The sequence below is a fragment of the Cydia strobilella genome, chromosome 11 (assembly GCF_947568885.1).
Source record: "Cydia strobilella chromosome 11, ilCydStro3.1, whole genome shotgun sequence".
Classification (NCBI taxonomy): Eukaryota; Metazoa; Arthropoda; class Insecta; order Lepidoptera; family Tortricidae; genus Cydia; species Cydia strobilella.
The window spans coordinates 13,708,348-13,722,834 of NC_086051.1; the positions used below are offsets into that span (position 1 = coordinate 13,708,348).

Below are 14,487 nucleotides of genomic sequence, written 5' to 3' on the forward strand. Positions count from 1 at the left end.
CTCACGACTTGATCATTTGACAATTTTGACATCAATAATTGTATGTGATGAGTGAAGTCGTTCACGAGCATACCTCATGGCTTGTTGCGTGATCACTGATCACAAGGTTAGTTTCACCCACGTTTCCTACAATAGACTACCTTTGTATATGTTTATTTTCATAAACGCCCCTGACTGTGACGACATAATGCTTTTGGCCTTTTTATACAAGTTTGTACACTCGGAAATGTAAAGTTACAGCCAAGGTGTCTTCCTGATTGATATTTATAATACTATTTGTTGCTAAATTGATGTAGGAAAGCAATAAAATATGTTAAGCTGAGCTTTCTTTGAAGAGTTTCATCGGTATTACAGACTTGGCAGTAACGCGACGACATTACGCGTCAATATTCTTTTTTAAACACTTTTCATCTGGCATCTTTATGGCACTATTGCCGTCTTGAATATCTTTATACGTGCATTTGGGATTCCGCCCTGGGCATGTGGAATAACGGTCATTCAATTACAGTTACGGATTTATACGTCACCGGGGTGTATGTAGTTCTTATTTCGAAATTACTCTAACTCTAGCGTAAATAATACAACGCTCAGGACGATTTATTGTAAGGAATATCCTGGAGACACTTCATTCCTTTTCTTGTAGGCACGTCCTAGTTTGGGAGCCTATTTTATAGTCTGTCTTATCTGCTCGTCCAGCCATAGCTAGGCCTTTTCCCTTGGGCCCTAATCCTCCGTCCCGTGTTAGTCTAATCCAGAAATTAGTTTTGCCTTGCTTGAAACAACATTGTGCACAAAATCGACATTCTTTCCGCACAAATTGGGATTGAAATATTGTAGAAGCCATACTCCAAATTTTCGGCAAATTTTCATTCACACGCGAAGCCATGCCTGTTAAAACTGTCTAAACCTTAAAATATGTTAGGAATTATGAAGCTGAAACATTGTTAGCACCTTTTTCCTCTGAAAGGTCGTGTATATTGGTTATAAAGGAGAGCCTGGCGTGACTGCTAGGCATAAATTGTGTAATTAATTACGGCGCAACACTTGTTACTTCCCGCTGTATTCGTGTACATCACTTTGGCGGGCTATTGGGTTATTACTGGTTACTGTTATTTAGAACCGATTGGCGTTAATTATAACGCTTTAATTTTACACTTGTGTGCAGAATGTTTACTGTATGATATTTAATTGAAAAACGCTTCTGTCTGAATTTATAACAGGCTGCTTTATATCTGTAAGGCTAATCCGATTTTGATAATACAGGCATGTTAGAAAATTTCAGCTTTGAGTATGGACATAGGCTACTTAGTTTGAAATCAACACCTTGAGAGGAAGGGGAAACGACATACAACATAGACCAAAACACACGGGAATAGCTAGGCCTGTGCAAAAAAGAAGCTGTCTTCCTTCTTAAAAAATTCAACAGATGGCTACAACCCTATTCAGGAAGAATGATTCTGTCAAACCGAATTATCGTTGTCTAGATGTATGTATGCGGTTGTTTAAACCGCATTTTTTCTCATTCTCGACTTTCATTAATTTGCTTCGAGCTATATTTAGCTTCTGGCAGATTTATACGCATACATATAATCTTATAGGTGTTATTTTTAAACGGAATGCGTGTGAGTGGTAATTCAAATGGCGCCAATGTCGATAACCTTTGTGATATCGCAGTTCAATAAGTTGTCAACACGATTAGGAACAACGCATTGTCTTAGGCCACTCGCATACTATCCGATCTGAAGAATATTTTCGGCCGTTTCTAGCACTTGAAGCGCTACATTTGTATCCGATGTTCTGAGAATCTTATACTGTTTTACGAATCATAATGACTTATTTTGATGGTTCTATTTACGTCTTTTTCATTTTTGGATAAAGGCGAATTAGGCTGATGGCACGTAAAAGCTCGTTTTTTGTTACAAAAACGGTTACACGCTTTTTCAATTAAGTAAACGTTGTTTTTTTTTTGTTACAGGCGTGACAATGAGAGAAAAAAGGGGAGGCGCAATGAGCAAAATGCAAAAGCTCAGGAAGCGCCTATCCCTTAGCTTCGGTAGATTATGTAAGTATACTATCCCGAAACAAATTACTTGGAATATTATTTTCCTTATAACTAAACAAGGAAACGCCTATTTATATAATTGAACCGTTTGTACCCAAGAGGAAATTGCAGGAAAAAAAAATACTGAGATTGAGATAACTAATAGTTGTTCTACAAATAGACACTTTATCGCGTGATCATCGGATCTTGGCGATTGTCACATTCACTTCTAATTGATTCCAACACCAGAACTAATCTGAAAACGTGACAGGGTTATTTTTAAACAACTTTAAAAAGGACTTTCTGAATTTGGTTGAATACTTACTTAAAGTATGAAGGTTTTTGTTTAAGTCGCTTGTGACATATCTTTGTTTTGATTTAAGGTATTTTTTCGTCTGGCCTGTATTTGTTTTTTATTTTATTTCATCTAGGTATAAATTTATACATTGGTACTAAAGTTTATATAATTTATAATCATATAGAATTTATCAAAGATGATGATTATAATATCTCCGTAAAATCAATTTTCCGATTTCCGGAAAATAAATAAAGTTGTTTTATAGTAATCAGCCCACCGAGAATCTTACTGTTTAGGTATCACGCATTACGAAATTGTCATTTGCAAATGCTTAATATATCAATATTGTCCTTCCTTAATTGAATTCGTAACTACCATTAGCATAATACGCTTACTCGTAGTTGGAATAATAGTAGACCCAAAATAAATCAAGACTGAATAATATTAGACCTAAAATAGATTACGACGATTATAATATAGCTATTTAGGGAACATAACTACACGAACCTTTGTCATAATTGATATGATTTTATAAGTGTGGTCATAGAGAAATAAACATAAATCGGGGTTTTTGGTGCGGGAATGTTTTACACTAGTAAACAAAGTGAAAACTGTGAAACCCACTATATTTTAACATTTCTAAGCACATTTGGAACTTTCTATCTGTTTTTAATTCATAGATTGGTAATTATTTTACAATAAACATAGTTAAAATACACGAATTTATTCCTGCACCAAAAACCCCGATGTATGGAAATAAGTAAGCTTCGAGTGCTTTCCATCCATTTTGTATGTGAGGTATGGTATGGTGTATGTCGTGCTGTTGGTAGATATAGCGCCGTCATAAATCAAATCCTCTTGTTTACCAACACAGCAATAAATAATTCGAGATTTGCAATGGGACCATAATCTATAATTGCTTATCTGAAGATAAGTCACAAGACACGTCACGTTTGGAGAGACGATTTTATGAGCAGAATAGGTACTTAGTAAGGCTTAATTTAATAAAAAATATAGTCACTATCAGACTGATTTCATTTGAATAAAATACCGCATTGCAAATTAAAGCAACCATCAAACCGCAGCTTGTCACGAGCACACCTGATCAGCAAACCAATGTATGCAAACACACCGGCCGTTTAACTTTTACGTTGTTATTTCAATGCAAAGCTGTACGATGAAAGCAATTCAATCTTCAAAAGCGTTTTGTTGCTCAAGGAAAATCGATTAACACCGTTCTAGTCGTTTCCGTAAGCAAATTTGTTTGTAAACGCAATTCGCTAACGCGTTAACGGCCTATCCCGGCAATATTGATTATTTGAAACAGCTTATATTTCTTTGGCCCTTATCTAACTTGCGTCTTAAGGCCGCTTGCACCAGTGTACCTACTCGTTGTTGAGTAATTTGCTAACATTCTATTTTATATGAAGACTTCTATTGTGTCAATTTTGGTTTGTGCCAACTGGACCTGTTAAAATAATTGTTTAAACAGAAATAGCGTAATGTATGAAAACTATTTCTGGCCCTATAAGTACCCTAAAAACAAATTCAGACAGGATTAACCTCTTTGTCTGTGCATGATAAGGATCCTTACCGAACTTGTTGTCATAGTTTATCATTTTAGGATTTTTTGCTGTATACGGCACAACCGAGATTTGAACTCACGATTTTTCACCACCACGCACTTATGAAAGGTTAAACAACTACTTGTCTGCTCCGAAACATCATCTGGCAGCATCAGACGCAAGACGACATTATTGCAAATTTTTACATCGATTGGTCCAGTTACCTTTGTTTTATTTATATCGCAAAGAACACACTTCTAAAAATCAATGTCCAAACCCTTGGGTACAACCTGAGCAAGACACATGTCTTTCAATGCAAACAAATGGTTCTTGTCAGAGATCCCGATATCCGGGATCACTAGAGTAACATTCTACATTCTACACTAGAGCAATTACTGGAAATAACAGGGATTTTTAACAAGGAAATAACAGGGACCACCGGTCTGGCTTAGTGGGTAGCGACCCTGCCTGTGAAGCCGATGGTTCTGGGTTCGAATCCCGGTAAGGGCATTTATTTGTGTGATGATCACAAATATTTGTTCCTGTATTTATCTATGTAAGTATGTATATCGTCGCCTAGCACCCATAGTACAAGCTTTGCTTGGTTTGGGGCTAGTTTGATCTGTGTAAGATGTCCCCCTAATATTTATTTATTTTAGTCTTGCACGGCTATTACACTTACTCATACTCTCACCAGTTTAATAGTGGCTTCTAGATCCTAAAAACTGCGTAATCAGGAATCATACATATGATGCATTGCGCAGTACACGATGGGAGTAACAAAGATACTTAAAGAGAAAAGAGATCACTAGCTGCAAATATAGCTTATTCTCTTTCAACCATCGAGTAAGGTCCCGATTGGACCTTATTGACGCACGCAGGAAATCATCTGTTACAGAAAATGATATCAAGTACGAATCGTTTATTTAATGAGAGTAACCGGATCACGTGAGACAGGCGTTGCGGTGAATCAGGGGGAGCGAGAATTAATGCAAATTTAATTTTCAGGGCAAGTCTTTCATTTAAATTGTTTATGAGTCCATCCGCGCGGACTGTCTGGACTGACAACGAAAATAATGCGCTGTCTTATATTCCGATTGTGTTTCTGTGGCATTACATGAGATGAGCGTAGCCGAACAATTGCGTCTAGGATTGGGTTGGCAACTGTCAAAGGTTTATAGATGGTGCCATCATAGGTTAACCCTGTTTCTAGTTTAATGTATACATATAATTATGTATACACATATAGCCTATGGGATTTGGCTTTAACGGTTAGCATTTAAGCCCTAGCATTATAAAAGTACAAGAATTTGACACTATTCGTAGAATTGACAGGTAAAACTTATGCAGGCGCCAGGCCAACCCCATTGGAACCTTTTGGGAAGCATTACATAGTACGTACAACATACTTATCTACCAATCCTACAAAGATTTTTCTTGATCATGTTTGATTTTAGTTCTAACTGTTTGTAACTTATAGCCGTTTACCATTATAAACGTTGTCGTCATATTTTTCAGCAATAAATATCGTATTCCTTATCGATGAATCATTCTTGTTTCGTGAAGCCATATCAACAATTGTAACTCTGTGGAATTTTATACATCGTTGGCTAATTCGGATAGACTTTATAAACACTCTCATAAAAGTCATAAATCCGTTGTATTATAGGCTACAAATGTCACGTAAGCCATGCAAACTTGCACAGAACCGAATAGTATGACGAAGGTATCGTGTATAAGAATTTATAAACTATCAATTTGAAGTGGACCAATTTTTACTTTTGCTGTCTCCACTCAGACGGAGATTAAAGGAATCAACCAATAGCATTGATTGTAATCCAGCGGAGCGGAGAAGATATGTGGATGGACCAACAACCTATGCTGTTGGTTAATTTTATCATCTCCACTCATCTCCGCCTCAGTGGAAAAGCAGCTTTATCTACAGTGACAATATCCCTCAGGGTTTAATTGTAATAAGTTTAAATTCAACGTGACCCAGAATGACTTCATTCTCTACATTCTATGGTGTAGATGACCACAAGGCTAGAAGTGATCGTCTATAAACTAGTTCTGTTATTAGTCTTAGGTCAAATTATCGAGCACTGATTTACCGTCTGCAAGCTGCGTCCGCGCGAATAAATTGCAGCTTAGCTTACAGCTAATTCCACATAATTTTCTCCGTCCACCCTTGTAATAAGCGCTCAAGAGAGATTTTTGCGTAATCTCAATAGAGTTCAAGTCTTCAAGCGGCGGAGAACAGGAAATTTCTATTTATAACGCTTTTAAGTATCGCCGATAGTAAAATTAAAAGGAACACTTACCTTGTTGTTAATATAAAAGTTTAACACGATGTTTTCTTGCGGTGAGGACGCTTTATCCAAGTTATGTAGCGCCTTCCTGAAAAACACCCGTTGCCACAGTTGTTTCAGTGTTTGTACCATTTCCCACAATTTTCTTTCATGTATAAATGGCAGTTATAAATAAATGTATTGTTCCCAACTAACTGGTATTTAAGTAATTGTTTTCCCATTTACCTTTACTCCGATAACATTACTAATGTCGTAAATATATTATTTATACCAATATCTGCGTTTTACAGGCAATAAAGTGTTTCATTTCGATGTAATGCGAGACCAGTTTAAGATACTAAAAGTATACGAGTATGGAAATATTAGTACCTACCTCGTCTCCATAAATATGCAATATTCCTGTCGCATGACTCAGGCTTATGTAAGCAAAACATTGCTTAATATCGACTTACCCTTAGTACTTACTGAAATTTGAACTCAATTTTATACTACGTAAAGTTGAATTTATCCACAATCATGTAAGATACGAGCATGTTAAAGTTAGTTATTTACTTTTGTTGTAGCGTTGGAAGTTAGGTTATCCGCCGGGCAGACGCGTCCGGTGTGCCCGGGACGCAATATGGAACTATTGTTGTTTGATTTTACTCTGCTCCCGGTAAAGTTTTCCAGTTTATCCATTTGCTGAGATTCAATAGCTAAACTCATTGGCGTTTCTCTTCCATTCTAACTAAAGAAAATACGCACGAAACGTTTTGCTTCCACATTTCTTATGCGAACTGCCAAGGAGTGGAACGCCCTGCCCGAGTCTGTGTCATGAGTACAATCCTGGGCTCTTCAAGGCAAGACTTAATAGGTATCTCATAGGTAAGCGTGCTCCACCGTAGACCGCATCATCACTTACCATCAGATGGGATCGTGGTCAAACACCTGCGTATACATAATTCAAAAAAAGATCATGTAGGAACCCTGCAAGAAGAAGTTTATATACCTACGGAAGAATACCGAAACCGAACAGTTCAGCACACAAATTCTGTAATAATACGAAGATAGAGAAGAGAACCTAAGGCCTATTCTGTTTGTAATAGCAGGTTATAAATTTGATCTTGTATTAATTATGGATATGATCTATCAGTGTGAAAAGTGACGTTTCAAATTCATAACCTGTTATTACAATTAGAATAAGCTTCCCGTAACCTTTGTGATATTCGAAAAAGCACAGTAGTGTGAACTTTTAATTAGCGCCGATTATAGAAGAGTAGAGAACCGGTATATGTATACATTAAAATATGTAATAATAAACTGTAAATATGATATGTATGTCTCTAGACTTATATTGACCGGGATATAGACCGAGATTACCTTTTCTATTGTTTTGTCAATATAAGTCTAGTGAAACTAACCGTGAATCATTCAAAACTCTTATGTATGTCCCTGGCATACTATTTTGTTATTTAGTTAGATCACATGTAAATACATCATGATTGTTATGCCACGCCGCACCGTACAATTATGTGACACGAACCATCTACGGATCACACACGCAACGCAACACCGGTCATGACTCAATGACTGCACAATCAGAAGTTCACAAATAAATACATACGTTACTAATATTGGCATTTACAACGCAATAAAGTTTATTGAGTAAACAATCATGTATGTATTATATAGTCCTTGTTTTGACGCTAATTTGGGAAATATATACGAAACGTGAAAATGAGGCATTAGCAATGGTATTGACATTTGAAGTAAATAAGAACCTATGCGTCTAATAAAATTCTTCCTTCTTTATTAATTAAAAAAAAAACTCTTAGCATAAAGGAAACCTTTCACAAATCAACGTCCACCGAATAAAAAATAAATTCGGATACATTTCCTTATTGTACGCAAAGTTAACCTGTTTACATTCTTCCCGACGTATACGTTTTCAGCCTAATTATAAAGAAGTTTACAAGAACGTCAACATACATTTGATGTTGACAGTACGACTACTAGAATTTGCGAAGCACGTCTCATCACGTTGGGAAGGCACGCGTCAAGCAGCATCTCCAAGTATGTGATGCGGTGCTCCGGAACGAGAGTATCCCCAATTTGGCATTGTATGGGTACCTTGTACCTCTTTTCCCTGACTAGCTTGAACGACAATATAAAGTATAAGTTCCTCACTAACAAGTAAGTACGAGTATCTACGGATGCCAGAGTTGGTTGAATGCATGTATTTCTCACATGTACCCAAGTCGGAGGTGAAGTCGTCCCTTTCTCATCTTAAGGTTTTTCCCTGCATCTTAAAGCCCAAGTTCACTTGGCTTGCCACAATCCTGATTGAGATTTTAAGCCGCCAAAATCTAGTGATGTAAGAGTACAACTACGATGTACCTACTTACTAAAGTATTCAAAGGGTTCACCAGCCATTAAGTGACCCAGACCGACGTTGCGCAATGTACAAGCGCCACGAAGCCACGAGCGTTTCTCGCCTCCATTACTTGACTCGTTTAGTATAAATCACACCACATCCTTGTAAGCCATAAATAGTTTGCGCGCGGTCTATTATCAACTCAAGATAAGTGTCGCAGATCGGGGCCACCGTCAAACAAGCGGTTTCTCCTTGGCTCAGATCAGGGGAGTCATATCAATCGCTGTCCGACCAAGACTCAAGTGAACCAGTATAAAAACAGTCTCTCATTAGACATTGCTGTTACTGATTGTAGTCACGTTACATTGGCCTGCTCAAAAACTCGACTCGCATGCGCAATAGGAATACACAGCTCGCAGGTTACCGGTCCTAATTACCCTCGTGCTGCTGTCACAGATCGATCATGCTCGCCTAGTACTTTATAAACCTAATCTGTGTTAATCTGTAACTAAGTCTCAGTGACACCATGCATCAATGAAGTATTAAAGTCAACAAACATAAAACTAGGCCTTCCTTCTGTTTGCCTAATCTATTTCTAAAGCAAACTAATTATCAGTGCGTTGCTCTTGCACTTATTTAGTTTCGCTTTAGATCAATCTGATGTCAAAAATTAATGCGATACGTTAAATATAGATTTCTAAACCGCTTTACAAGCTAACATCTTGCGTCTTTATTTTTGATTCAATAAAACCGTCCTTTAAAATAGTTACTTTCATTTACCTGGTCCTTATCTATAAACAATTGATGTAAAACAATGAGTAATCACAACGGAAGTACTACGCCCGTAGACGGGTGGGAGCGACCTTCAAGCGGTGAATCAGCTCGCACGCTACTTAACAGACTCGCCGTATATGGCTCCTGTTAACTTCTTGTCTCCTGGTACTTGCGCCGTAGATTTTAATCCCACTGTCACGTTGATTCATACATTATTCACGTAATTTTTGTTCTATAATTCATACCGAACCAATGAATGATACCTTCCTCTTGTTAGATACTTAGTATACATTATTTATTTCTCTTGTAATTACCGTTACCTAAATAGCCTGTGAATAGAGTTTCTTGAACCATAACTTACACCAAAGACAACAAAATACTAAAACGCTTAAACTAGTGCAGAATATTGTAGAATGTTGTGTTTTAAATTTGACAGCTGAAGAAGAGGTACGGCCCCATACGTTTTGTAGTAAATGGATTGTCAAATGTTAGCGCCGTAATGCCGGAACCTGTCACTCTCCCAACTTAGCTAGAGCTAACGAATAATGTAAGCAGGAATGTATACCATAAAGTGTGTCTTGAATGTAACTGAATAAAACGTGTAAAAGATGTTTTTAAAAGCTCAATCCCCAAGGCCATGTTGCTTAACGACCAAAATATGACAAGCAAGTCACATTATATCGTCGCCGCGCCGTGATGGATCCATTGAACCCACGCAATATCGCACCGTGTCCTCTCCAATATCCTCAAATCAGGTTTTTCCGGCCACGGTTCAACGTTTACATTATCGTAGTTGATTGATAGTAGACTTCCGTCGATAACGCTGGGACAGTCCTGACCGTGTAACCAGGCGAGTCCAACGCACGGGCAAACCAATATAAGTTGCGTTTTATAAAGAGTGCAGAGCTGAGCTGTATCTCTTGAGTTTCTCATTACGAATTACAGTAACATCGATGATAGACTGAGGAAGTCCACTTTTATCTATACAAAAATTACTTCGGGTGAGCACATTTTGACATTTTGTATTCCATTGAAGCCTTGGAGGAGGCGGAGAGTAGGTCTTGGTTTGATCGTTGATATTGAACGCTGCATATCAGAACTACAATATACTTACGAGTAAGCGTTTCTATAAAACAGTACGGCGTCAAGCGGAGACCAAGGTCTTATATGTAGCTTTCGACTCTCTCGCTTCATAAAAGGTTGGAATAACAGCAAGGTCCCTACAAAGTACTTACTTGCAACTGGCCATTTGTATACTTACGTCAATGCGAATAAGGTTTACCAATAGCCTGATGTTGCTGTTTGTAGAATGTGAACCCTGCCGTTATTGTTTCATTGGCACGAACACGTATCAAGTTGCATCTATTTTCGTCTCCATTTGTAACTCTAGTTGCGGTCGAACTTAGGTTGAAATGGTTGGTTATAATTTGTAAACTTGTATAGGTACTTCTAACTTGCATACGTTCTGCTTCTAAATTGTGTACATTTTACAATCTCGTTGCCGTAATTTTTTTGTATATTTCGAGTTTAATAGTTGTGTGTGCCTTTACATCCTTTGAATTTAGATAGAAAGAATAGAATAGAAATAATTTATTCGTTAGCACACACAAATAGAAAATTATACAAAACAGAGAAACATAAAAAAGATAAAGTGCCACGAAATGGTCTCACCTCAGCATGTTGCTGGCGACTTCCAGCGCTGATCTTCCGGTGAGACCATCAGGTAAAAACAATCACGACAGGTAACAAAAAAAACAACAAAATTAATATATAACATACAAAAGACAAACACATAGATGTTAAAAATACATATTACAATAAACGGTATTATTACGTACAGCTGTTATATCCGGCCGAACTCAGTTTGGCCGTACATTATGCCTAAGAATAACTAATGTCATGCGGCAGATACACAAACTAAACTAAAATGACAGCTAAGACAGGTCGATTTTATTAGAACTTCTCTTTGATTAGAACAAAAGCAACTGTATCGATCTAAATTTGACTGCTTAAGTGCTTACAGACAGTCGCAAGAGGGCGAGAACAAAGTTTTTTAAAGTAATGTGCCATGGCAAGATAGATGACAGATTGATAATTTAATGATATACTTTATATAATTCATTATCCGGGTCGCGGCAATAATTTTAATAAGAATGAATCGCTTCCAAGTCCCACCGTGACCCATGGGAAAAATGTGAGTAGGATGCTTCATTTACACTCGCAAAATATGTCAGTAATGACTTATTCGTTTTATTACGGAGGACAATAAAGCTTACTTTTAGTAACGAAGAATGGCTGGACAAAAGAGCGATTAGTAGAAAGTGAAAATGTAAAGCAGGCTCGGAGAAATGGCGCAGAAGCGATTTATAACCCCAACATCTGCATTTTAATTTAGTTACGTTGTCTGCTTTATTTTGTTATTTGCCTAGGAAATTAAATCAGCATAATTAGATATTCGACAATTAAATATCGTTTTGCCAGTGAATGCATACAAAAAAAGCTTCTTAACTCTTCTCGAAGGTTCCATTTTTCGGTTTTTCGATTATATCTCGGAAACTATGCGTCTCAGCGACATGGCTACTTATACAAAATGAAAGTTTATTAAATTTGTTACAAGTTTTATTCAAGTTTTTCGATATCTTGTATAGTTTTTGAGATCCGCTCCTGAAAGTTTATTAAGGGCTCTCAATTTTATCTTGATATCTACATCAGTGAAGATGCTAGGCCGTGTTTCGTATCGTTTTCGTATAAATCGGGGGCGCTGAATTTATTTATGGTACCCCCAGCTACCAAGGGCTACGGCCGGGGACTTCTGATATGTTCACCTTCTAACTAGTCCAAGCAAAGTTACGGAGTCAATAATTGTGTTCCAAGTATTTCCCTCTATACCTTGTTGCTTGGCCTATAATTTATAATGTAATATCATATTATGAAATAAATAAATCTAAATCTATACCTAAGACGCTTCACATCTGTTAATATTATTGCCGTTGCCGTTGCAGTAATATTGTAGTTATATGAAAAAAGTTAGTCAAACAACAAACAAAACAAAAACAAATTGTCAAAGTAACAATTTCGGCTTGTTTGGATGTATTTAAAAAGTGGCTAAAGATGTTTGTTCGTTGCTATATTGTACTCTGCTTAATACCAAGTTACAAAAGTATGACATAATGAGGCATGCGGGTACGTTAGATCACTCGACCGCACAGGAGCATTGTATTGTTTTCCTACCCTTGTGTTACCATTGCCCCCTGATTGCATAGCGAGTCGGATTTTGGGACCAACTACCGTAATAAATACTTCGAGAGTAACAACTATATTGTACTCTAGTGATATAGTAAAGTATGCGGGTACGACATCACTCGACCGCACATGAATATTGTATTGTTTCCCTGTACTGGTGTATTAACATTGCATACTGACTGCATAGCGAGTCGGATACTTAGACCAACCAGTGACTCCGCTTACGAAGTTACAGAACTATGATACAATAAAGTATGTCCGACGTAACCGGGACCAGTAGACCGCACATGAGCATTGTATTGTTTCCCTGCTTGTATATTAACAGTGCCTACTCACTGCATAGCAAGTCGGGTACTTAAAGCAACCAGTGTAACTAGGATCTCTAGACTAACAACAATAAATATATTGTAGTTGTAGTGTGTACTTTGCTTACCAAGTTACAGAAGTATTATATAATACCAAAGATAGATATAACTCCGTAATAGATGGATACAGTCTAAGGAAAAAACGTGCCTCGAAAATCAAGAAAATTTGACTCTCGATCAGAGGGCGCTACTAGCTTTGGCCTACTGTCGTATAGATGGCGTTGACGGTTTCGTTTGTTATTTAACAATTTTAACGCATATCAGTGAAAGAACATGGGTCAAAATCATAAAAATAATTAATGCAAATAAAAAAAATCATTTATCCATATTTAAATACATTTTATCGTATTTTTATAAATCTTCATTTTTAGTTTTAAAGTGTGTCGACAGATTGCAGTGAATTTACTGGGGTTACAAAATTTACTATGACAGTACCGCTCTAGTATAAGTTACTCTATGATAATACTAACGACTCGCCCCGGCTTTGCAAGGGTTACACAAAACCTTAGAAAATTATATACCTAAACCTTCCTCTATAATCACTCTATTGATAGTATTGATAGGTGAAAACCGCATGAAAATACGTTCAGTACTTTTTGAGTTTATCGCGAACACAAACAGACAGACGCGGCCGGGACTTTGTTTTATAAAGTGTAGTGAATATTCGAATAAATATGTCGAATCACTTGACCGGACAGGAACTTTGTATTGTTTTTCTGCTCATGCAATAATCCCCAAAGAAAAGGCGTTTTGATCGTTAGTCCAACCAGTGAAACTGTTAGGTACCTATTTGATGAATAACAGTTGATTATAATATTATTTCTTGATCGTCTAGTGTTCTGAATTCTGGACTTCCGTAGCCTTCACGACACGATCAGTAAATCCACGATATTTCGTAAAAATCTAAACATTGTCTGTTGCCATCGACCTCGTCTCGTCAGACTTTATCACAGTGATGGATTGGTAGTTGCTAAGCGTCTAACCTTCACCTGAGGGGGTACAGCTAGCGTTGTCATATGAAAAACAATGGAATATCCTGTCAAAAGTCCGGATATAAATCTAAAAATCCTGACATTTCCTGGACAGTCATTTCCGTTCCTCTGCCCGACTGAAATTTTGACCTAGTTCTTAGTTGAGGTTTCTAATAAACCCAGACACACTCGCCAAGTCCCTCCGCAATCCTGACTAATCCTGGCGTATGGCAACCCTAGTCGCAGGAAATTTCTGTCACTCCATATTTCCAGGAACGATAGAGATGGATCTAAATAGCCTTTGGTTCGTGTGAGCGTTCGACTCCGCTCTAGGAGAAATGAGACTAACGCCGTACATCACAGTCGCGGCTTGGTCGAACGGCTTTTTGCCGACCCGTCCCATTGTGCTCTCTCCCATTCAAATACCGCGTAAAGGCGTACTTTTATACGATTCTTTTTGAATTTTCCGACGGTTCATCTTCTTTACAACACATTTTGATTGCCTTCAACACACTATTCATATGAACTGCGTGAGGTCGTCTATATCTTTATATCCCCGTTATTATAA

The 14,487-nt window shown here is 37.4% G+C and overlaps 1 protein-coding gene and 1 long non-coding RNA gene across 5 annotated transcripts in view; both read left to right on the top strand.

The window, feature by feature from the left end:
- The window catches only part of LOC134745668 (uncharacterized), a 447,357-nt gene that overhangs the window by 282,576 nt on the left and 150,294 nt on the right, over positions 1–14,487 (top strand). The gene's annotated exons all lie outside the window — the stretch shown is intronic.
- Positions 1–14,487, top strand: part of LOC134745620 (cyclin-dependent kinase 14) — a 107,180-nt gene that overhangs the window by 30,579 nt on the left and 62,114 nt on the right. For all 4 annotated transcript variants that reach the window (XM_063679723.1, XM_063679726.1, XM_063679727.1 and 1 more), the window contains exon 2: positions 1,976–2,062. In XM_063679723.1, coding sequence (XP_063535793.1) covers positions 1,976–2,062 — 87 coding nt within the window. The remainder of the gene's footprint in view (positions 1–1,975; positions 2,063–14,487) is intronic.